Raw genomic sequence first — 24,869 nt, 5'->3', positions numbered from 1 at the left:
GCCCTGGCCGGGTAGCTCAGTTAGCAAGGGCACCATGCCAACATGTCAAGGTCAGGGCATGTATAAGAATTAAGCAATGAATGCATAAATAAGTGGAACAACAAATCAATGTTTCTCTCTAAAATCAATCAATAAACAATTTTTTAAAAAATGGGCAGAGGATCTAAATAGACATTCTCCCAAGAAAGACAAATGACCAACAGGTACAAGAAAAGACAGTTATCACTAATCATCAGGGAAATAAAAATCAAAACCACATGATATCACCTCATATCTGTTAAAATGGCTATTAACAAAGAGACAAGAAATAAGTGCCAACAAGGCTGTGGAGAAAAGGGACCCCTTGTGCACTGTTGGTGGGAATGTAAATTGGTGCAGCCACTGTGGAAAACAGTATGGAGGTTCCTCAACAAATTAAAAATAGAACTATTACATGATCCAACAGTTCCACTTTTGAGTATTTATCCAAAGAAAACAAAAACACTAACTTGAAAAGATATAGGCAACTCCATGTTCACTGCAGCATTATTTTCAATACAGCCGGGATATGGACACAACCTGTGTCCATGGCCGGATGAACAAATAAAGAAAATGCGGCGCGCGCGCGCACACACACACGCGCACACACACACACACACACACACACACGAGTATTATTCAGCCATAAAAAAGAAGGAAATCTTGCCATTTGTAACAACATGGATGGACGTGACAAACATTATACTAAATGAAATGTCAGAAGAAGACAAATACCATATGGTCCCACGTACATGAGGAATCTCGAGGGAGGGAAAAAAGGCTGCACTGCGGCTGCAGCCACTGTGGAGGATCCTCAGACAATTAAGGATAGAACTACTGCCCTGACTGGTGTGGCCCATTGGTTGGCTGTTGTCCCATAAAGTGAAAATTCACCAGTTTGATTCCTGGTCAGGGCATGTGTTTGGGTTGGGGATGTTTTTCCCTGCTCAGGGTACATACAAAATTAATGTTTCTCTGTCACATCGATGTTTCTCTCCCTCTCTTTCTCCCTCCCTTCCCCTTTTTAAAAATAAAAAAATACAATCTTTTTTTTTTTAAAAAAAGAACATAACTACCATATGACCCAGCAATCCTTCTTTAGGGTATCTACTCAAAAAACTTGAAAACACTTCTTTATAGAGATACAGGGGTGGGCAAGAGTAGGTTTACAGTTATAATACAACTAAATAATACAATAATTAATACATAATACACAAATAAACTGTTTTGTATACTCACAACTGTAAACCTATTTTTGCCCACCCCTGCATACATATCCCACACTCATTGCAGCATTATTTATAATAGCCAAGACAGGGGAACAACCGAGGTGTTCTTCTCAGGTGATTGGATGAAGATGAAGTACACATGCAACAGAATACTCTCCCGCCATAAAAAAGATCAAACACTGCCATTTGCAGCAGCATGGATGGATCTTGACAGTGTCACGCTTAGTGAAATAAGTCAGGCAGAAAAGGACAAAAACCTTATGATTTCACTGATAGGTAGGATATAAAATGAAAAGCAACAAATGAACCAACAAAACAAAAAAAACCCCCACAAACTCGTGCAGACAAGAGAATGGTGGTTCCCGGGGGACCGCGGTGGGGGAGGGCGAACAGGGTAGGGAGGATCAAGTATGCAGTGACTTCAGGCGGCGAGCACACAGTGCAGTATACACAGCAGAGTACTATAGAGTTGTACATCTGAAATTTCTATAATGTTAATAATCATTGTTCCTCTAATAAATTTAATGTAAACTAAGTTCATTGATACAGAGAACAGATTGATGGTCAGCACGGGGTGGCGGTGGGGGAGAGGGAAGAAATGAGTGAAAAAGGGCAAAAGGTGCAACCTTCCAGTTATAAAATAAATTAGTCATGGTGACTGTAGTTAATAATAATACATTGCATATTTTAAAGTTGCTAGGAGAGTAGATCCTAAAACTTCTCATTGCAAGAAAAAAGTTTTGTAACTATGTACAGTGATAGATGTTAAGAAGACTTACTGTGGTGATCACTTTGCAATATATACAAATATTGATTCATTAAGCTGTACACCTGAAATTATTATAATGTTTTATGTCCATTATACCTCAACAAAACAAGTTAAGTGAATAACTTATAAGAAAATCGAATTGCTTTCATCTGAAAACACCGTCAAGCTTTGAGGACGGTCCTTTTGCCACAAGCAGGCCTGTCTTCAGGACCAGCGTGGCCCAGGGCCTCAGAGAAGGGAAGGCCGCTAAGAGGCTGCAGGAGGAATCTGGCAGGACTGGGCAGAAAAGAAGTCCTATAGATCCACTGAGGCGGAAACAGCTGTGACATGCCTTTCTTTCCGTTTTGGAGGTCCAAACTTTTGCATGTTCAGAGTAAACTGAGAAACTCTATATCAAATATACACTGCCCATAAAATTTTAAATTGCTTCAATCTGAGTTTAACAGCCTCCTCTCCTTGCATCTCTTACTAAATCATCTTAAGGCTACATCTGGAATTCAATAAGAAAAATTACAATAAAAATGGGTTTTAGAGTTTTCTCAGATTTATTTAATATTTCTACTGAGAATGGATAAATCACAATTCAGAACTCGAGGAAGAAACAATACCTCGAAGCTACACTTAGGAGGAAACAAGTTAAATACACCACAGGAGACACTATGTATTCCATTTCAAAATAGGCATGAGACCCTGATCCATTATGATTCTCCAGATCCAGCAGAAATGTAGCAAAAATGGAATCCACTCAATACTGAAGGCTACAGACAACCTGTTTTAACACTCAGGGAAAGTGCTCTCAAGAACAAAAATGCATGCTGAAATTCCTGTTAGAATGAGATTGTTTTAGCCTGATTAGACATGGGTATCATTTGAAAGTCAGTAGCCATATCGTTGCACCCAATCTGTCCCTCTTGCCTAGTACACGCTCCACCCCCCGTCTCTCTCTGTGCGGGGCCCCAAAGGGCTCTTCCGGGGGGAGGCTTTCCTACCCACACTGCCCAGGTCCTGGGTAATACAGAGTCTAGGGACGCAGGGCACTCAAAAAAATCTTTGTTCAGTGAATGTAATAATTAAAGGGCCAGTGTTTAAAATTTCTTTTTCAGTCTTCTCTGAAAACATTGTTTTCCCAATGGCCCACAGTGAGACCTGAGAGTATTTCAGGTTGTATAAACAGAGTTAGGCACATCCTCGCCATGTTGAGTTCGACAGTGCAGGGCCCTGTTACTGGGGGTGAGGATTCCTACGGGAGACTTTGAAGTCTAATGATGACGACCCACGTTGAAAAATAAGAAACCAGGTTATCTTCAGTCCTTTCCCTTTAAAATTTTTGGTTTTTAACCTCCTTTTAAAAGGAGGTATTAAAAATAAAACTCTAATTCAAGGATTTTCACACCTTAGTTTTATGACACTGTTATGATTTCAGTGATCTCAATAAGATGAAAAAGTTTTCCTTTTTAATTATCCTTTTATTACAAAAGACAAGCTCATTGTAGGAAGTGCATAAATAACAAGAAAGAAAAGAAAAATTACCCATTTTTGAGCATTGTTAATATTTAGTGTATTTCCTTTCAGTCCTTTTCCTATACCCACAAAATTAGAATTCTCCTGAATAAAGTCATGCATCCTGTTCATATCTGTCCCCAAAATGTTTTAAGCATTTTCTAAAATTAACAAAATAATGGTTGCTCATAAAAATGTTTGTAGCATGCACAATAAAAACTAAAGGTCATCTCAAACCCATAGCTAGCAGTAACAACTTGAAGTGCTAGGTGTGTATTCTTATTTATTTTCTATTATAAACATTTTACCATGCTATTAAATATTCTACACAAACTGCTTCCAAGACCGCATTATAGTCTACCTTATAAATATGACATATTTAACCATTTTCCTAATTTTTTTCATACTGAAGCAGCTCTATTTCCTTAGACTGCATTCCTAGAAGTGGAATGACTAAGTCAAAGGGCAGGACCACTTCCCAGGCCCTTGGTACCTTCTACGAAAGTCCCCTTCAGAAAGGCAGCGCATCAGCGTGCCTACTTCCCAAACTCGGTCTAAGTCTTTTTGATCGCTATACCTCTGGAGACCAGCATCATGCACAAAACATCCACTTATTCAACAAGTAATCACTGGATGCCCGAGGGGCCAGACGCCATTCTAGCGTCTGGAGGTCCAGCCCTAATGGATGCTACACTCTAGCAGAGATAGGCAGAAAGTAAACAGGAGTAAAGTTATAGTATGCCAGGTACCAAATGCTGTGGTCAAAAACAAAGCAGGAAAACTCAGGGAGACAGGGGAGAAATGGAGAGGGTTCGCCATTTTATATGGGGCGGCGAGGAAAGGCCGCATTGATAAGGTGGCGTTTGAGCAGATATTGGAGAAGCGTGCTGTGCAGGTATGTGGGGTGGGGGGGATGGGTATTTCAGGCAGCGTAAAGGCCCTGAGTTGAGAACATGCGTAGGGTGTATGAAAAGCTGTAAGTCCAGTCTGGCTGGAACAGTGAGGGAGAGACTAGCAGAAAACAGGGTCAGAGAGAGAGTGGGGAAACTAGGGAGGACTTGTAAGCCTTGTCAGGACTTTGTTATTCTGTGTGAGATAAAAGCCATAGCAGGGCTCTGAGAAAAGACATGTCATAATCTGACATATTTTCAAAACATGACAAGGCGCTGTGTTGAAATAGAATGTGTGGGCTAGGATCACGGAGGAAACCAGTTACGAGGCCCTTTTGAAATTTCAAGTGAGATTGATAATGGCTGCGGACATCAGGCTAATACTTGAGAGGGTAAAGGGATGCTAAATGTGTATCAGTGGGTCTCGGTCAGGTGTTGAATGTCCATTGTGTAAGGAATGCAATAGAGTTAGGCATGAATCCAAGGTTTTGGACACTGAAATGAAAATACCATTTACTAGGGAAGGAAAAGACTGCAAAAGATTTTTTGAAGGTGAGTGAAGATATTGGAGTTTTTGCTTTTGGATATGTTGAGTTTGAGATACTAGTGATCTACCAAACCTCAGTGATGCTCACAGTACATCAGTTGTGGGTTGGTTGCCTTTCTGCCTCGTGTCTTTTATTCAAGAATCTGGGTTGAAAAACAGCTCCTATTTGGTACCTACCATCCTTATGGAAGAGGGAAGAGAACTATGGAGGAATAATGCAATAGCTTTTAAACTATCTGCTTGGATATGGCGTATGGCACTTAGACTCACATTATATTGGCCCAAGCCCGTTGCATGACCAAGCCTAATGTCAGTGGGAGGTACTGCAAATCCTATGGCGATGGGATGATTATTCAACAGGGATGTATAATATTCTCACACAAGGGCGGTGAATAATTGGAAACAACCATATAATCTACCACATTAGCCAAGAGGAGATGTCAAGTAGGAAACTGGATTTGAGTGCAGGGTTCAAGGATCAGGTTAATGGGATTGAATTGGTCAGTGAATGAGTGTAGACAGAGAAGAGATGAGCCGTGGGACCTGCGATGCTCGCACATAAGAGAAGTGAGAACTCGCAGAAGACCCTGGAAAAACGTGGCGAGTGAGGAAGGCAGAGACCTCAGAAGGTTGAGTTCTGGAAGCCACAGAATTCAGTGACAAATGCTGTGAACAGGTCAAGTGCAATGAGAATTTAAGATTGACCACTGTATTTGCTAGTACGGGAGTCAAGGACAGGCTGAGCGGAAAGCCTGGCAATGGCCTGACTGGAGTGGGCTAGTGAGGGAAATGGGAGCAGAGCTGCAAAGACAGGCAACTCCTTTGGCTTTTGCTCTAAAGGGAAACAAAATTGGAAAAGTAGTTGAAGAGTTTTTGTTTTTAGGGTTTGTTTTTTTTTTTTTTTGGTGTGTTTTGATGTTTTAGCCTGTTTTCTAAGATGGGAGAAGTAACAGCATATTTACAAAAATTGAGGAATTTTGTGAAGACATTGTCAAACTTAGGAAGCTCAGGTAAACCTGGAAAGGCAAGCACAAATTCGTCCTTTATGGACATTGCTCAGAATACCTCCCATTAAGTGAATTCATATTAGGGTCCCAACATCTTCTATACTTCAAACAGCCTGGCCATCACTGGCCCGTGATTACCAACTGCTTTGCTCTGATCCAGGCAGGCCTCAGTGATCCTACGGTCACAGTCGTAATTTCCTCTGTTCTGGTTATTAGAGGAGGGGATGATCTGGGTGAGATCTATACTCTACACCATCAGGAGGGATTCAGTTTATCTGGCTGACAATGTTGCATTTATCTTCCTTCTTCTTGAAGGGTCCCTCTGGCACCTAGTAACACACACACACACACACACACACACACACACACACACACACACACCTTAATAGCCCATCCAGAAAAAGTCCAGCCATTATTTATATAATGTTTGCATGACATGGATGTAACATGGCAGTCAAGAAGAGTGGACTGGAATGTGCATCCATGAACAATGACGACTTCACTGTACTAGTCTGTGGGGGCAGTAGATGCTGGGTGAGCATTTGTATTGTGTAGCCATCACATTCAAAATGACTGAATGGGTAGAGCAATGAATCTGCATCAAATTTTGCGTTAAACTTGAACATTCCTCCGTGGGAACTACTTGAAAGATTAAGAAGGCTTTTGGGGATGATGCAATGAGTGCAGCACAAATAAAAGTGTGGCACAAATGCTTCAAAGATCATTGAGAATGTGTTGAAAGTGATCCACATTCTAAGGCCTGCAACAAGCAGAACACCTGAGAATGTGTATGGGCCGCAATCAACAAAAATCGGTGACTGACAGCACAAGGCTATGAGTAGAAGCTGATTTGGGGATTCCAAAAACTACTGCCTGAGGTTTTGACACAGAATATTGGCATGAAATGTGTCATGGCAAAATTCATTCTGTGGCTTCTGCTACCAGAGCAGGAGGGACATTGTGCTGCAGTTGCTAATGACTTGATTCAAACCGCTACCAAAGAACAAGATTTCCTCAAGAAAGTCATAACCAGAGATGAACTGTGGGTCTACAGCTATGATTCAGAAACGAAGGCCCGGTCATCCCAGTGGAAGTCACCTAGTTCTCCACACCCAAAGGAGGCACGGCAAAGTCACAGCAAGATCAAGACCATGTTAACTGTGTTTTTTTTTAATTGGGAAGGGGTTGTCCACCATGAATACAGCCCTCCAGGCCAAACAATAAGGAGCACTACCTCAATGTTCTTCAATGGCTGAGAGGTGCAATACGACAAAGAGCCACAGTTACAGGCAACGGGTGACTGGCAGTTTCATCATGACAACGTGACTGCTCAAGCATCACGCCTTGAGCAGAGATTTTTGCCAAAACATCAAATCAACGGGGTGACTCAGCCCCTCTACTGCCCACATTTGGCACCATGTGATTTCTGGATTTTCCCAAAACTAAAGTCACCTTTGAAAGGGAAGAGATTTCAGACCATTGATGAGATTCAGGAAAGTATGACAGGACACCTGATGGTGATTCCAACAAAGGATTTTGCAGTGTTTTGCCCAGCAGAAGAAATGCTGGGAGAACTGTGTGAGGTCCCAAGGTGCCTGCTTGGAAGGGGACTGAGGCATCATTGTTTTATATACAATGTTTCTTGTATTTGTACCTTCATCAATAAATGTCTACTTTTCATAGTGCCTGGTTGGATACTTTCTGGACAATAATATATAGTAAGTGCTCAGTAAATGTTGACATGGGCTGTGTATCTATACAAAAAAGTATCACAGGAAATTAAACCAATCCCAGTAATTCCTTAGAAATTCCAATACTACTGATATTAGATTGTCCATCACCCAATTCCTTAATGTCCTTCTAACCTCATCCTGATCTGCCATAGTTCAGGAACAATCTAGTCAATCTCCTTTAAACAGTATTTAACAAGAAGTAATAGCATTTACGTTGCAAAAGGATTTTAACAAATTGTGATTTCCTCTAGTGCTTTTAAAAATACATATTTTAAAATATTTAATTGACACAACTTCCAGGAACTTCTTATATAAACGTGGTAAACACGTAGCTCCTCCCTTTCTCACCATCTGGGCCACCAACCCTTGGTTTCATCAGTATTAGGTGATATGGTGTCATACTGATTTAGCTCTTTGATGAAACACCATGTGAAATTTTAACATTAACTTTCATAATCATATAATTAACCTGGGTAAGAATTTCTAATGGCTTAAGAACACATTTTAGGGTTGACTTGCTACTTACCATTCAGAATGTTGATTGTGCACTTGAACGAGTTGAAGTCAAGTTCAAACTTTTTTTTTTTTTTAATCCTCACTTGAGGATATGTGTATTGATTTGAGAGGAACATTGATCGGTTGCCTCCCACACCTGTCCCTACCAGGGATGGAACCTGCAACATTTTGTACAGGCCGACGCTCTAACCAACTAAGCCACCCAACCAGGCAAGTTCAAACTATTTTGAAGGTGGAAAATTGACTTGTTCTAAGTAACACTAGTTGGTAGCTTAAAATTTTAGCCCAAGAGCTAATTATATATCCACACATTTCTAAGTACTCAGTTATAATTTAACCCTTGACTCCAACAGCAAAAAAAAAGGCACTATTTTCTTGTATACTATAAAGGTGCTCTCAAATATTAAGAGATTAGGGTTCTTTCATTCTACCGTATTAGTGCTGTCCAAAAGAACTTTCTGTGATAATGGAAATGTTCCATCTGCATTGTCCAACAAGGTAGCCACCAGCCAGCCATGTGTAGCTATTAAGCACATGAAATGCGGCTAAAGCATATGAGAAACTGAATTTTTAATGGTCTTTAATTAATTTAAATGTAAATAGCCCCATTGTCATATCCTCTTGATATAAGAGTTTTCAGTGAACACAAAACTCTGAAAATAGGCTGTGTACTTTTCAAGTTGTAAGACAATCCATTAATGTGTATGTATTTTACCATCTGTGTAGAACAGAGAAAATATATATTATAAACTTATATATATGTTTGTGTGCATATATACATCAAATATCTGTAAGAATATGTAACAAGCTTTTGACATTAGTTGCCTCTGGGAAAAATAAATGGGCACCTAGGGATCAAATACAATTTTAAAATATTTTAAAATATTTTGATCAATGCTAATTTCCACTTGTCCTAAATTTCTTTCCTACATGGTTCAAATCAATGACTGACAGTTGAAGGGAATATTAGCTTCTGGGTATGTCTGTACAGTGGTCTCTAAGTAATGCTTGAAAGTAAATCTCCAAAGTAACAGAATTCCTTGGCTTCCATGAAACGGCAATGTCCCACTCCAGTTCCGTCCTGCCACTCCTGTCCTAAGCAGTCTGAGGACTGTGTAACAAAATGAATATTTTGTTTCCACTTTCTATATGGTGTTACTTTGCTTGGGCTCTTCTGCTCAGCAGTGACTTGTGGAACTAAACTGATTTCAAGTCCTGACTCAGCTCCCTACCATCTGAGTACCCTCAGAGAGGCCGTGTATCTAGTGTGTCTCAGTTTCTGCATCTGCAAAATTGTGAAACAATAACGCATATTTCAATGGCTCATGTAAGGGTGAGTGGGTTTATGTCTGTAAAGTGGTACCTGGTACAACAAGCTCAAATTATCCTGTTGATAGTCATTATAATATAAACAGGTATGTTTTTACTTTAAAATCTATTTTTAAACCTCTACAAGCCCTTAAAGACAAAGACACAATTCTGTATTTTGCTTTAGTTTATCAAAATGTAGTAATATCTACCACTAAAGGATGTAACTTTTTAGATTTGTACTTTAGCAAACACATGACATCCTAACTGCATATTAATAATAGTTCTCTTTATATTGAAAACTGATTGTAACGTGATTAAGAGTTGTTGTATATTGGTTTTGTAAAACCAGAAACTTATGGACTAAAAGGCATACTCAGTAATAAATTCTGTTAAAAAACATAGGCATGATTTTTACGGTAAATTGTATTCAATTACACAGTTTAGTTCTTAACATGTGAGGTAAAGAAGGATTTATGTTTAAAAAACATTTATTAACCAGGGTGAAAAAATCCAAAACAAACAGTGAACTGCTCTTATTTACATAAAACATTTATTAAGGAAAGAGCATCCTGAGGGACCAGGACCGCCTTAATCCGCCAGTGAAATCAGACAACTGAAATACAATGTAACAGAAACAAAACTCTTCTTTTTCCATAAAACCAAGTCTAGGAATGCTAGGAAACTTTTAAATGCAAATATAAAGGCTTCAAGACCAATTTTCTACATAAATACCTTCCAAAGTTCCATTTCAGAGACAGGGATGAAGGATTAAGGAGAGACAATCTTTGAATCAACATTTTACCTTCAATTCTTTGCTTCATTGACTTCCGACAGTTTGGCAAATTGGGGGTCATCACATTTTTTAAAAATGCCAAAGCTTGACAAATACAATCTGAGAAAAATAGTATAAATCCCAAATGCCTGTGCAATTTTCTGTAGCTCCTAGCATTCTACCCCAAAAAGTTATCAGATATAAGATTTCAGCCATTTCCTTTAGATGGTACAATTTTAGCAAAAAGCATTATCCAAACTGTAGTCTAATTAAGGTTGCACTAAAATCATATACCGCCAATTCAAGTCTTATGCTATTTTCTTATTCTGGGTTATTTGGTGTGGGGGGGCGGGGATGATATATGCAGAGATTAACTTTTTTGGAGGAAAAACTTCAGTCTGATCCTAGCTCAGTTTCCTCTGTATGTTCAGCAATCCTCCTCCTGGGAAGTAGATACGATTGGCCACCAACATGGTCCACTTAAAAATCGGTCTCCACCCCTCATCCTCCCTCTGCCACGGTCTAAACGACGTGCCACCACACCCTAGTGTGGGACCTGATTAGAAATGCATTCCCAGCCAAAGCTGAAAATGAGTGTACTTCACCTCTGATAGTTCCCAGATTTCAGCTTAGTACAAAGAAGGGTCCCAGGCCCTTGAAGGCCCTCTTCTCTGCCCAACGTTATTTTTGCAATTATCCTACTACAGAAGCTATCTTCCTGGAAAATACTGAGACTTCTATGTTTAAACATTCAGATGATATGGATCCGGAAAAGACTTAAAGTAAGAACTACTAATTTGAAAAAAAAAAACAAGAAACCTGAATATTATCTTATTTTAAGAGAGAGCGGTCCAAATTCCCTGGTTTTCAAATCCAAATTTGACTAGTTAAAAAGGAAAAAAGGTCCAGAGATGTCATACACTTTCTGATTCCATAAAAATATTCAACTTGCTTGATATGCTGTACTTCTTCATATCAAATTTTGCTTAAGCAATCTGCAAAACATCAGTGCAGAAGAGCACTGAAAATAAGAAACATAAGCCTTCAATTATTATTTAAGAATAGGTATGACCTCAATCAAATCAGATTTAAAACTTAGAAGTATCAGGAACTGGCCTCCTTTTGGAAGTCCTAAAAAAACTACCATTTGGAATAATTTCTATATATCGACTTTGAGATGTTTTTAAATAAATTATTCTTGTCAAGCAATGTGAAAATTTTCACAGTAATTTTGCTAGGAGGGGATTGGATATAATTTGGTAACCTTTCCCCATAAGGCATTGCCATGGAATAACAAATGGCAGGTGGGAAAGGGGAAGGAGGAAGAACATGAAGTGCAGAGTGAATTATAATGGGTAAAAAACAGTTTTAGAAAAAAGTAGGGGTGACGAATCTGAAACCATAAGAACAGAGAATCAAACTGTGTGTGTGTATGTGTACATATAAAATAATTTATATATCTTAAAAAATAAAATTGGAATGTTATTTCACTTAAAATGTACAGCATGCAAAATGCTCTGTAATGGTAAAAAAAAAAAAATGTATCACAATGTAAATTTTCACAAATGACATTTCTGGATCAAAACCCCCTAAATCAGATTTTTTTTTAATTGTCTCCAGCATTATAATTTGCCGCAATCCATAAACTTTAATCCGAGTAAAGCTTGAGACACCGACCTCATACAGGCCCGCGCGTCAGCACCCACTCTCCCAGCAGAGACCACTCCGCCCCCCGCCCTCGCATGGACTGCTCGGTGCCGCCTGACCGTCTTAAAGTGCATATGAGTTGTTCTGATGCATGGAGACAGAGCTGTACTTTTGCACTAAATTTTCAATTACTGAATTTTGGTTTTTTTACCTTGATACTTTAGGATCATCAGAAAGCTACTTACATACTATTATAGCCCTATATTATGCTACATGCCCATGTGAAACTGCAAAAGAACTCATGTAACAGACACACTACTATGATACTAGACACAATCACGGCCACAAGTTTCTGCATAAGAGATTTGCCTTTCTATCTTCCTCTTAAAGCAAGAAATATCCCACAGTTCAGATTTACAGAAGTAGTGCCTCTTTTTAAATAAATTAAAAATAAAATGCTGCCCCGTCTATAAAATTATAAATATTTCTAGTCCATTTTACAGAATGTCAAAATACTTATAGATGCATTATGTACTACTAAATACATACGATGGCACTGAAGTCAGTTAAAAAAAAAACAGCACAAGAAACCAGTCATTACACTGGCCCATAGAAAACCGAGGGTTATTTTACCATTAGAAAAATTAAACCAAAAAAGAAAACAAGCAAATGAAAGGTAAGAAAATTTACAAAATGGCAACTACTATGACCTTAAAGAGTGTATTGAAATGCCTTCCGTTCAGTAACTAAGCCAATTCTGGAATGAACATTTACGGATAACCAGGTTAGGAAACTGCTCCTCTTAGCGCTCAGGGCAAAATTACAAGGTATGAAGAAATAATTTCCACATTTTATAAAGACAGACAGACTGAAACGGAGTGACTATTTAAAAACCACAAACCAAGATTTAGCCAGCAGGTACAAGATTGGCAGGTTTTGTTGGAGTGGAATCTTCCATGGAAACAAAATTAAAAATCATAATTCTATGGATGTTGCTTATTTTTACGAATGTGAATGAAGGAAACATGATTGCAAGGTACAATACACTCTGACAGGCCACAATGAGAAGTTATAATCAATTTAAGGTAATGAAAACGTCTCCTACTAAACCATAAAAACATGATTTCCAAACTGATTCAATGTGCAGTGTTTTAGTTCTGTGGATTGTTGAATTGTCCTTCATCTTAAAAAAAAAAAAAGGCTTCTGAACAGCACTGACGCCTTCAGTGTGGGAGAGGCGGCTCAACAAACTTGTTTCCAAGGCTTGTTCCGAAGTGATTCATTCCATCAGATCTATAGTATCTCCAAATCAACATGTCGAACTTCAGGATTTCGTTTCTGGAAGGAAAAATCATCACCACATTATTCAGAGCAAAATAGAATCTTCCGTTTCCTTTTATTACTTCCTTTTGATTGCTAAAGCCATTGTAAATATTTGGTCAAGCTGTTTCATTGTAGTGTAATAGCAAGAGAAATTACGTACATAAAGAAAAAACTATCAATAGATGAATAAATCAAACACACTATGAACGATACAGTAAGGAGTCCTGCCAGCCTGAGTTTGTTCATATGTTCATTAATACAGTAATGGGTTAAGGATCTATTATGTGTCAAGCATTGCAAAGCACTGAAAATACTCTCATTTGTGGCAAAAAGAAAATCAAGGCAACAATAACCGAAAAAATACATTGATATTCATTTATATTTGTAACAATATGTACAGTCTTGAGCCAGATATTTGCCAGAAAGTGGAGCTACGATTATTAAGTGAGACTCTGTTCCTGACTCTGAGGAACTCAGTTTAGCCAGGGAGATAAGTGTAGCAATAACCGTATATGAGCTTAAGCACTATAGTTAATAATAGTAACAGTTAACATTTAATGAGCACTTATTCCTGTGTCAATTACTGTGGTAAGGGCTTCGCATGCAGATACTTTAAAATGTTTCATAATAACCCAATTATTTCCATTTTACATATGGGAAAACTTAAATTTGAAGAAATAGTCTAACCTGTCCAAAGTCACACAGCTAATAAGTGATGAAACCAGGGTAGATTCCAGGCCTGATACCAGACCTCAAGCTCCTATTACACCATACGAAATAGTAATTCTAGAACAAAAGTGTTAGAGCCTAAAAGTGTTAGGCTCATGATATCCAGAAGGACTTCACTGAGGATACACTAAGTGAGGTCTGAAGGTAGTATTTTCCAACAGGATGATGAAGAGGGTTTAGACGCAGGGGTGTCTGACCTTTTGGCGTCTCTGGGCCACACTGGAAGAAGAGTTATCTGGGGCCACACATTAAATACACTGTGACATGTAATCACACACACAAAAAAATCTCATAACGTTTTAAGTTAATTTACAGTTTTGCACTGGGCCGCATTCACAGTCACCCTGGGCTGCAGGCGGCCCGCGGGCCACAGGCTGGACACGCCTGGTAGATAGAAGAAACAGCACAAGCAAAGTCAGAGAACCCAGAAAGGCAGGCGGAAGCCAGGTTGTGAAAATATCTTAAATGATAGCTTAGGAACATCAATTCAGGGACAACAAAAATATCTTTATTATATGCCTACCCTGTGCCAGGCACTTAAGTATACAACAATTAACAGGAAACAAGCAGTACTTGTCTTTGATGAATTTATTAAGTCTAGTGAGGAAATACAGGTAAGCAAGCAGGCAATCACAGCAGACTGTTATGACAGAGCAAGGTACAGGCTCTGGTTTTTATCCCCATGGGTACATAAAGTAAGGACACCCAACTCAATTTTGTGGGATTCAAAGTGCAATAAAATGTAGTTATGATATTGTGAGAATGGAGGACAGAAAAGAGCGTATAAAAATAACTAAATCTACATTTTGTCAAAGACAAAATAATGTTTAACCCTGAGGAGGTTGCAGTCAAAAGAATTACAGCACAGGCTGCATGTATCTGAGGTATACATTCATTACTAGTATGTGCTGAAATGCAAAAAATAAAAATAAATAAAAACACTGCAAATTTGCATTTATCATATTTATATAACAAAATACATTTTATTTATTTGTTATATATTTATTTATTTATTTATTTTCAGTTACAATCTAGAAATTATAAACAAAGAAATATAAAAACCTAAAGAATAAAAAGTTTTCCTTTCAAATAACTGAAACATGGATACTGCTAAAAAAAATACAACCAAAAAAAATTCCTTTAATATTAATTAATCAGGATCTTTAATAGTTGGCTTTGTAAAATATTTGTAACAGTCATTGCAAACAATATTGCTATGGTTGAGGCATAAATACTTTTCACAACACTCGGGCAAAAATATTTTAATAAGCGACTCGAGTAGCATTCACTTAAGTTCTGCAACATCTCTTTGATTATCGAATTGATGTATTTTTCCAGCCATTTTCAATGGAAAATGAAAAAAAAAATACAACATTGACCTTGAAGTTTGCAAAAAACAACTACAGCAACACTGACTTCAGAGTATGCTGTATTTTACTGTCGAGTCACAGCACACACTTACAGACTACAGGCTAAACCAAACTAGTGTGTTAAACATTATGGCTTAATATCAGTCACGTGGAAATGTGCAGCGCCTCATAACCTTGAACCTGTGCGCCCAATATATGTAACAATATTTTAAAAAAGAGTTTGTTTGTATTCCTCATCAGCCATGACATCCACAGGATTAAATCAGGAGGAATGGTATAAGACTAAGTAAAAATATGGCAGTAAATATTTTAAAACTGTGAGAAGTATTAAAAATGATTATCTCTGAGAAACAGAATTAAGGATTGAGGAGGGTGAGGCAAGTGACACTTATTTCTGTTATAAGCTTTTCAGTCCTGCTTGACTTTACAAACTTTGTATATTATTTGATAAAAATAGTACAAATAAATCAGCAGGGGCAAAAGAGATCCTCTAAATTGATTCTGATAACCAGGCAGGATCAGTAATTCCTAGCTTAAAAAATATGCTAGGAATATTTGCATATTAGTCATATTGAAGGAACTCAATTATAAACACAAAACATGGAGTTTAGCTTCAGCTAGAGTATTACACTGAGAGTGGATGGGATTTTTCTGGTAACGTGCATTGTTAAGTGTACCTGCGAGTACTTTCTCTTGGATTCTAATGTTAAGAGTGGCCGGGGACCTGCGAACATGGGGGGCACACTTTTCTTCTCACTGTTTTATCTTAAGCCATTTCCTGCATATAGAACTTTTAATTCAATATGGAATGAAAAAAAGATTTCCTCGTCCTGGCTGGTGTGGCTCAGTGGACTGAGTACCTGCCTGAGAACCGAAGAGTTGCCGGTTTGATTTCCAGTCAGGGCACATGCCTGGGTTGCAGGTCAGATCCCCAGCCGGGGGCGTGTGAGAGACAACAAATCAATGTTTCTCTCCCTCTCTTTCTTTCTCCCCTTCCCCTCTCTCTGGAAATAAATAAGATATCCTCAAACAGAAATGAAACTGAATTTCATTTCCCCAGTTCATTCAACCCTTACCCACACTAATATGACTTTAAAAACTTGAGCTGTTTAGGGAAAGTTGAAATTATTCCATCTACAAGCACTATGTGACAGATGTGTATTAATAAAAATCTGATCTCAAGATAAAGAAACCAAAAGTTAATTTACTTTGCTCTTTTAAAAACTGTTTTCAGAGAGAAAACTTATCAAATTTCTAAAATATAGTATCAAATACAAAGCAGACAACACAAATAAAGGTTTGCTGAACGAATAAATAAAAAAAATAGAATATCCTTAAATCTTAATGTTTAGTACCTAACCAGCTGTCATGTACATAATAGAAACGGAGTATTTGTTAAATAGAATTGAAAATCATTAATTGGTGTCCAACTTGCAATTTTCTTTCACTTATTCAACAAATACTTACTGATCTATTATGTCCCAAGCACTGTTCAATGCAAATTGGGACATTTTATTTTTAAAATTTTTATTTATGTATTAGAGAGATGGGGAGGGAGGGAGAAAGAGAGGGAGAGAAACACTGATGTGAGAGAGATACATGGATCAGCACCCCAACTGGGGACCGAACTCATAACCCAGGCAGGCATGTGCCCTGACCAGAAATTGAACCAGCAACCCTTCGTTTTGCAGGACAACGCCCAACTTACTGAGCCACACTGGTCAGGGCTAACTGGAACATTTTATACACCACAGATTTTATTCCAATACTCCAATTATGGGGAGATAAAAACCAAATTATGTAATTTATTTTGCAATGCTGCAGTGTTAAGAAAATGGTATAGGAGAATGCAATTAGGGAAGGAAAAAACAAAGTAAAGGCCAGAGTATTTAACTGGAACATTACTGATTAGAAATTTGCAAATGCTATGGCATGTTCCCATTTCCAACAAAATTATTTCCTCCCAAACACAAAAAACTTCATGAAAGTATAGAGAAAAGTCGGTCAACAGACTGATATACAGAGGCAGAAAAACAACAACAAAAAACCTTTCAGGTTAACAGTTTAAAGAACTTCAAAATAAGAGCAAGATATATTTCACATTTATAATATGGGACTTTATAAATTAGCTTCTATTATTTTTAACATCTTCACATAGAAGTAAGCAAGTTGCAGAGTTTAAACTAAAAATACCACCTACTCTAACACTTGGATCAATGGCTTTACTCAATGGAGATCGCTATTCTGCTGCAGAATTTTCTCATGGAGTGTGTGATGTTCCAAGTAATTCAATAATTAGTAAAATTTAAACTTAGAAGGCAGCCATGCTTAGATATTAAAAACAGGGAATATGCCAGTGTACAAAGTTTCTGTTTTCAAAGAAAGTCAGCTTATTTTCATGAGAAGAAAGAAGAATTATATTCATGCATTTTCGGTTTATGTCCTATCACTGAAGGACTTTCTTTTACTTAATATTACTTATGCCTTATTACCTTAGTCAGAGATGTTTCCACCCGAAAATGTGGGTTCAACTTGGCTTCCTGGTTTGAAAGGCTTATATAATTCAAAAACACTTTTGAGACAGTTCAAACACTTAATGATTAAATAGTTCCTTATTAAAATACCAAGTTGGCAAGAACAAGCTTATTTGATTATCATAAGACTTCAGAATGATCAATGTTGTATTTACTGTTAAATCTGACTTCTGACTTATTGTTTCTATTACACAGTAAAGATAAAATATTGAGTTTAAAAGTCCATTATTTTCCTTAATAGGTAAATAAGAACAGATGGAATTGAAAAAGCAAAGTATATTCATTCTCATGTCATCCTGCACAAAAATAATCACCTCCCATTTTATCTTGAACAGTGGTTCTCAAAGTATGCTCCAAGGGTCAATGAAGTTTTGGGACCTTTTCAGGGAAACTGCAAGATCAAAACTATTTTCATAGTAACACAAGATGGTATTTGCATTTTTTTTTTTTAACTACACAGACATTTCCTCTGATGGCATAACAGCATTGGTAGATAAAACTGCTGGCACCTTTGCAAAATTCAAGGCAAATGGCACCAAACTATACAGGCAGTCATCTCGTTTCTTGACGGCCAGACACTCACAGTTGTTTTTTAAAAAAAGGTAATTTCACTTTAAAATGTCCATCATGTAGTAAAAAGTACTGCTTATTAAACCTGAACTCCTGAGTAGACTTTTAAAAATATCATGTGACAAAATGGGACGTGTAAAGCCATTCTGCTTCATACTGAAGTCTGATGTCACAAGGCAAAGCACTCCTGTGATTGCTTGAGTTATGACCTGAATCAGATGGTTTTTAAAAATCTAAACACCATTTTTACTTAAAAGAATAACTAACAAACTGAGGTTATTCAAATTTGGATATCTGGCAGGCTGCTAAAAAAATTTAAAAAATGAGTCTGTTACTTCAAAGAAAACAACCAGAAGTATTTGTTGCTAATGATAAAATACAAGTTTTTAAGTCAACATCAGAATGCTGGAAAACCCATATCCACTGTAAGCCTGACAGCTTCTACTTTAAAATTTAACATTTAAAAGGTGTGCAGAGAGTCTGTAAACCAATTATTTTCCAAATGACCCATTCATAATACTACAGAATCATACATGGGTAAAATATCCATTCAGAGACTAAGATAGCCCAACAGATTTTAATGTAATAGTATGTAGTAGAGAATGAATCATACCCAAAGAGAGGTCTGGCCTTTGCCCATGGCTGCTGGGAGCTGATCTCTAAGCCCTTGGAGTGTCCTGCCTGATAAATATGTCCTTGTTTACCTTCAGCCACAAAGTATCTGCTCTACCTCCAGAAGGAGCTGAAGATATAAGGTCAACTGCCTAGCTGGGCAACTATGAAGCCCAATAAAATCCCTTGACACCAAGGCTTAGCTGAGCTTTCCTGATTCACAATATTCCCTGCAAACTGTCAAACACTGTTGCTAGGAAAGAAATACTATCCATGGCTCTATGGGGACAGGACAACTGAAGTTCCGTGCTGGAACGTGGACCAATGCACCTCTTCCCTTGGCTGGTTTTAATCTCTATCTTTCCATTGTAATTAAACCATAATGGTGAATTTAATAGCATTTAGTGAGTTTGGATACTTCCGGTGAATTATCTAACCTGAGAGTGATCTTAGGGACCCCTCGAACTTCGAAACTGTGTTAGAAACAGAAACAAGGGGGCTCTTCCGGACTGTGCCACGTAGTTTCACAAACATAAAAAGTTCACTGATGCAGTTTCAGATTCCACATGGCAACTACGCTTTGGTGTCATACTAAAGAGAATTATCGCAATCACCTGAAAAGGCAGGTGTTAAGAATACTTATAAAGGCTTCTCCTTTTCTGCATATTTTTCAACCAAAACCATATACGGCAACAGACTGAATGCAGAAAAAGATAAGGGAAAACAGCTGTCTTATGTTTTTGCAAAAATATAAAACAATACCACTGTTCTATTTTTTTTCATTTTGGAAAAGTTTTGTTGTTGTTAAAATGTTATTTATATTAACATGTAATAGATTTATTATGTTTTTAAGTAAATACTTTTTAATTTCTCAGTTTTAATTTATGATTTGGTAAGTATCAATAACTATAAATCAAATCAAAGTTCTTTGGGTCCTCAATAATTTTTAAGAATGTAAAGGGTCCTAACACCAAAATATTTGAGAACTGCTTATGTACAAACTTCCAAAATAATGCCTGATATAGTTTTTGAACTATAATATTAACATTGACAAAATCATCTTATTTGAAGTACTTCTACTAACCTGATCAGCTATCTAGAGTCCAAAAGAAAAGAGTAAGCAGCAGTAAAAATGTTTCACCTCAATTTTTGTTTTTGTTTCCCTTCAATTTTTTACAGCACTAAAGAACAGTCAACATTAACTGAAGAAAATACATTGTCTTCAAAAAGCTATGTATGTTAAAGGTCATTTACGAGTTTTATTCACTGCACACAAACAGAACTCTAAATGTCAATAAATGATAATTTGAGAGCATTGAGAATTTTTTTTCAACAGTCCGATCAAGCAATATTTCAGTAAAACAATCACTGGGTAGTAATGATTTCCAGCTGAACAAAAACAAAGAGAAAATGTAAAATAACATTGGACACACTAAAAAGCAAGACATACGTGTATGTTTATGGTCACATACTATTTTTTCCCTACCTTTTCAAAACTTAAAATTTCCCTTTTACCTTTCTCTAGAAACTTTCTAATTCTTATTTAAAAACCAACAAAAATGTCTGACTATTTGAGATACTAAGCAAGCAGTATAGAGCAGTGATAAAAGTACAGAAGTTGAAATTGAGCTACATAGGTTCAAATCCCAATTCCCCTACTCTCTTAAATAAATTAACTTCTCTAACCCACCATTTTCTTACCCAGAGCAACTGATATATCAAGGGTTACTGGGAGAATATACATGTGATACAATTAGTATAGTGTCTAACACAGAGTATGCAAAAAATAGATATTATTATATTATAATGAATATATCTTACTTTTAGTTCTTTCTCAAGTCTATCTACTTCAGCTCCTAAAGTATCAATAATATTTTCTCCATGTTTAAGCATAAAGGTCTCTAGTTCTTCAGGAGTTTTCACTTCTTGAATTTCCTATAAAGAAAATGATAGGAGGACAACAAAATAAAATTTTTTAAAGTCACAGTAGTACACTGATGATTTCCTTTAAAAACTGTATTAAACCACCTGCTTCTGAAAAACTTAAATTCAAGAAAAAAATTGAGTAAAATGCTATATTAAGGTAGCATTAGAAATTAGTGGTAAAAGAACAGACTATTCAATAAATAGTGTCAGGGTAATTATTTTTCAATAAGAAAATAATATTAAACCCCTACCTCAGACCATTAAACAAAACAAACAATTCTAAGTGGACTAATAAGCTAAGGGTAAAAAAACACCATAAAACTTTTAGGGGGGAAAAAAAGTATATTTATAATAATGGGATAAGGAAAGATTACTCAGGCAAGATTATAAAACGGAGAAAAAGAACACAAATTTGACATTAAAATTAAAAACCACATTAAATCCCCTGTACAGCAAAGTAAAATGGTAAATTATAAACTAGAAAAACACATTTGCATATACACAACTGAGGGAGGATTAGTATCATCAAGCATATTAAAAATAAAGTGTTTACACATCTGTCAGAATAACAGAAATTAACTAAACAAAGAAACAAGTAGAGGAAATCCCAATGATCAATGAAATTCAGTATTTATTAACCTCACTACTACCAGGGAAATATAAATTAAAATAAGGTAACATTTCACACCTATCACAATGACAATAACAGTTCAAAACTCTGTCAATACAATCAGTAAGGATGTGAAGCAACAGAAATTTGATACACTAATGGTGAGAATTAAATGCACCCACTTTCAAGAAAAATTTGCGTATCTCTAGAGAAGTTGAAGGTATGTTCACCCAAAGGCCCAACCATTTTAAATCCAGCTATAATTACCCTAAGGAAATTCTTGCACATGATAAACAAGGAAATATGTATGAAAATGTCACTGTGGCATTGTTTCTAATAGCTTGACATTACAAACAATATAAATGTCCACTAACTAGAGACTGGATAAATAAATTGCAGATATTCAGAAGATAAAATATTATACAGCAATTAAAATAAATTAACTGAAGGTGTATGTATATTTATTTATAAATATATTTATTTCTATATAAGTATAATTATATAGAAATAAATATGGAAGAATCTCAGAAACATGCCATTAAGTTTCATGCCAGAAGTTGTAGAGGAAATCATATAGTATGCTACCATTTATGTAAATTTTTAAACACCCAAAATGTTATTATATATTATGTTAGGAAAAATATATTGAGAAGTATACAAACCTAAAAAGAAATGATAAGTACTACATTCAGGGTAATTGTTAGTTCTGGGGATGGAGGAAGGAGGGTGGGACCTACAAGGAGGAAACAAGGACTTCAGCTGTTTTTGCAACTCTTTCATTTTTTCTTAAAGATCTTAAGCAAATACAATATGGTAAAATGTGAAGACTTGACTAAGGCAAGTGGCAACCTCTGCACTGTTCATTATGTTATCCTCTATAAATTCTCTTTTAAACTATTAATAAAAAGCAAGGATTCTGGAGGCACAGAGATCTAAAATCATAGGTGACTCCATATTATGGCTCTGCAATTTTAGGCAAGTTACATAATCTGTCTCTACTCACCTATACATAAACATGAAAATATTATTTCTTTACCTCACAGGGTTGTGGAAAGTAAATCAGATAACATATATAAAATACCTGGCAAGCACTTTAATAAGTTTGCACTTCTAGTTCCTCTAACCCTCTCTACAGTAAATAAAAGGGTCTCTGTAAAATTTTGAAACCCTAAGAAGTTGAAAGCTGAAGTGACTTTATGAGCTATAAAAGAAAAGTTTTATTTTATTTACTTAAAAAGTATTTTTTCTAACCATTGGCTCTATAAGAAATCAATAAATACATAAACTTACCTGTAACATCTGGTCAATATCTTGTTTTTCCAAATAGGATCTTGTAACAACCCGTCCATCAAAATCTACTTCTGCCTTAAATCTTACTTTACCTAATCCCAAATCTGTGGCTTTAACATCATGAATTGCCCTGCAAATCAACCATAAATTATAAATTTATATGCATATGCAAACACACATATACATTTTAATGGCACTAAGTCTAGAATTTTTTCCACCAGTGATAGAAGTGGACTAGGATGACTTGTGTTCACCATTAAGTGCTACCTATCGTTTGCCAAACAATATCCATTTAGCTATTTTTACATAATGCCAAAGGTGTAAACTTAATACATTTATTATTTTATGATAATCTGTATATATATGAATTATAAAGTTGGTAGATTAAAAAAAATCAACTCTAGCCCTTGCTGGTGTGGCTCAGTTGGTTTGAAGTGTCATCCCACAGGTTGGGGGTTCAATTCCCAGTCAGGGCACATACATAGGTTTGATCTCCGGTCACAGTGCATATGGGAAGGAACCAATTTATGTTTCTCTCTCACATCAATGATTTTTCCTCTCCAAAATCAATAAACATTTAAAAAATAAACTCTGAATTACTTTTCTACAATCTAGTCATTTTATCTCATAATCTCTTTATTAATATCTAATTTAAAAGTTTTCAAACAACTTTGTAAAGTACTGTATTAGAATAATTTAGTAATAACTACCTTATGACATTGATGTGGGAAATAATGAGCCAACACATAAGTAAAATGCCTAATATGCTACCAATTACATGGCAGGCATTTACTGAATGGCGTTTACAGAGTATTCTAAGTAAGACGGCATCTTTACAGATGATAAAAGAGTCGTCCAGGGGCGCTGGTCAACAGCAGAGCGAGGACTCACCTGCGCACCTGCAGACAGTCCAGCCGAGTGGCCTCTCCATTATACCACTCTGCCACCCGGAAAGGGAAGCTCAAGCATAAATCCTTTTTATCCTTCCTGTCCTAACCCTCTGGATTCAATCTTCTCTAAAAAACCAATGAGACATTATATTCTTTCTATGATAATCACTGTAACATCTTTTCTTCACAAGATGTATAGGAGAATACAAAAACACTGTAAATCCTAGGAACACAGAGAGTTACTGGGAAAATAGGCCTAAATGAGACTCAAGTAGTCTTAAAACATTTGCATCTAATTTCTGAGTGATCTTGAGCAAGTTACTAAATACTGAGTCTGAAATTCCTAATTGAATAAATAAAGAAGCCTATTTATTAGCTATCTAGGGAGAAAATAAGAATATTTTAATATTTAGAATGTATCTCAGTTGAAATAAAACTTGTCCACACTGGCAAGAGGCTATATAATTTATTCTTTTTAAAACAGGCCTATCTACTTCAGTACTCACAAAATATTAATAAACATGTTTGGCTAATACCTGAATAGTAGCTAATGAAAATAACTTACATATAACTAACTGCAGATAGAAAACTGTGATAGGCAGCATCAGTCATAGCTCCAAATGATCCCTGCCTCTTGTTTTGAAAGCCCTTGTACAATCCTCTCTCCCTGAATGTGAGCTAGACTTGCTCCTATCCAAAAGAATGTGACAAAGTGATGAGATGTTTCCAAGATGGTTAAACTGTGACTTTTATCTTGTTTACCCTTAACCTCTATTGTCTTCTCAGTTTGCTTATTTTGATTAATCAAGCTGCCATTGTTGGAGAGGACCATGTGGCAAAAAACCAAACCAAACCAAAACAAAACAAAACAAAAAAAAGAAACCCTGCCCTGATTGGTGTGGCTCAGTGGGTTACATAGTTCCATAAACTGAAAGGTTGCTGGTTCAATTCCTGGTCAGGGCACATGCCTGGGTTATGGCCCGGTCCCTGGTTGGGGGTTGCTTCCATTACATCATGTAACTGTTCCTTATTCTAAAAATTAAAGATACATAAAATTTAAAAGGAAACTTAAGGAG

General features: G+C 36.6%; 1 protein-coding gene across 1 annotated transcript in view; it reads right to left on the bottom strand.

The window, feature by feature from the left end:
- Window positions 1-10,055: 10,055 nt before the first annotated feature.
- The window catches only part of SLC30A9 (solute carrier family 30 member 9), a 64,944-nt gene continuing 50,130 nt past the window's right edge, over window positions 10,056-24,869 (bottom strand). Inside the window, exons 16-18 of the mRNA XM_054582123.1 lie at window positions 22,904-23,033; window positions 20,899-21,012; window positions 10,056-13,277 (exon numbers count right to left, since the gene is read on the bottom strand). Coding sequence (XP_054438098.1) covers window positions 13,233-13,277; window positions 20,899-21,012; window positions 22,904-23,033 — 289 coding nt within the window. The 3' untranslated portion in view covers window positions 10,056-13,232. The remainder of the gene's footprint in view (window positions 13,278-20,898; window positions 21,013-22,903; window positions 23,034-24,869) is intronic.

The sequence above is a fragment of the Pteronotus mesoamericanus genome, unplaced genomic scaffold, assembly GCF_021234165.1.
Source record: "Pteronotus mesoamericanus isolate MK-2021 breed Mesoamerican mustached bat unplaced genomic scaffold, CSHL_Meso_final contig_68, whole genome shotgun sequence".
In the NCBI taxonomy this organism is placed as follows: Eukaryota; Metazoa; Chordata; class Mammalia; order Chiroptera; family Mormoopidae; genus Pteronotus; species Pteronotus mesoamericanus.
This window is presented reverse-complemented; position numbering and strand designations above follow the sequence as displayed.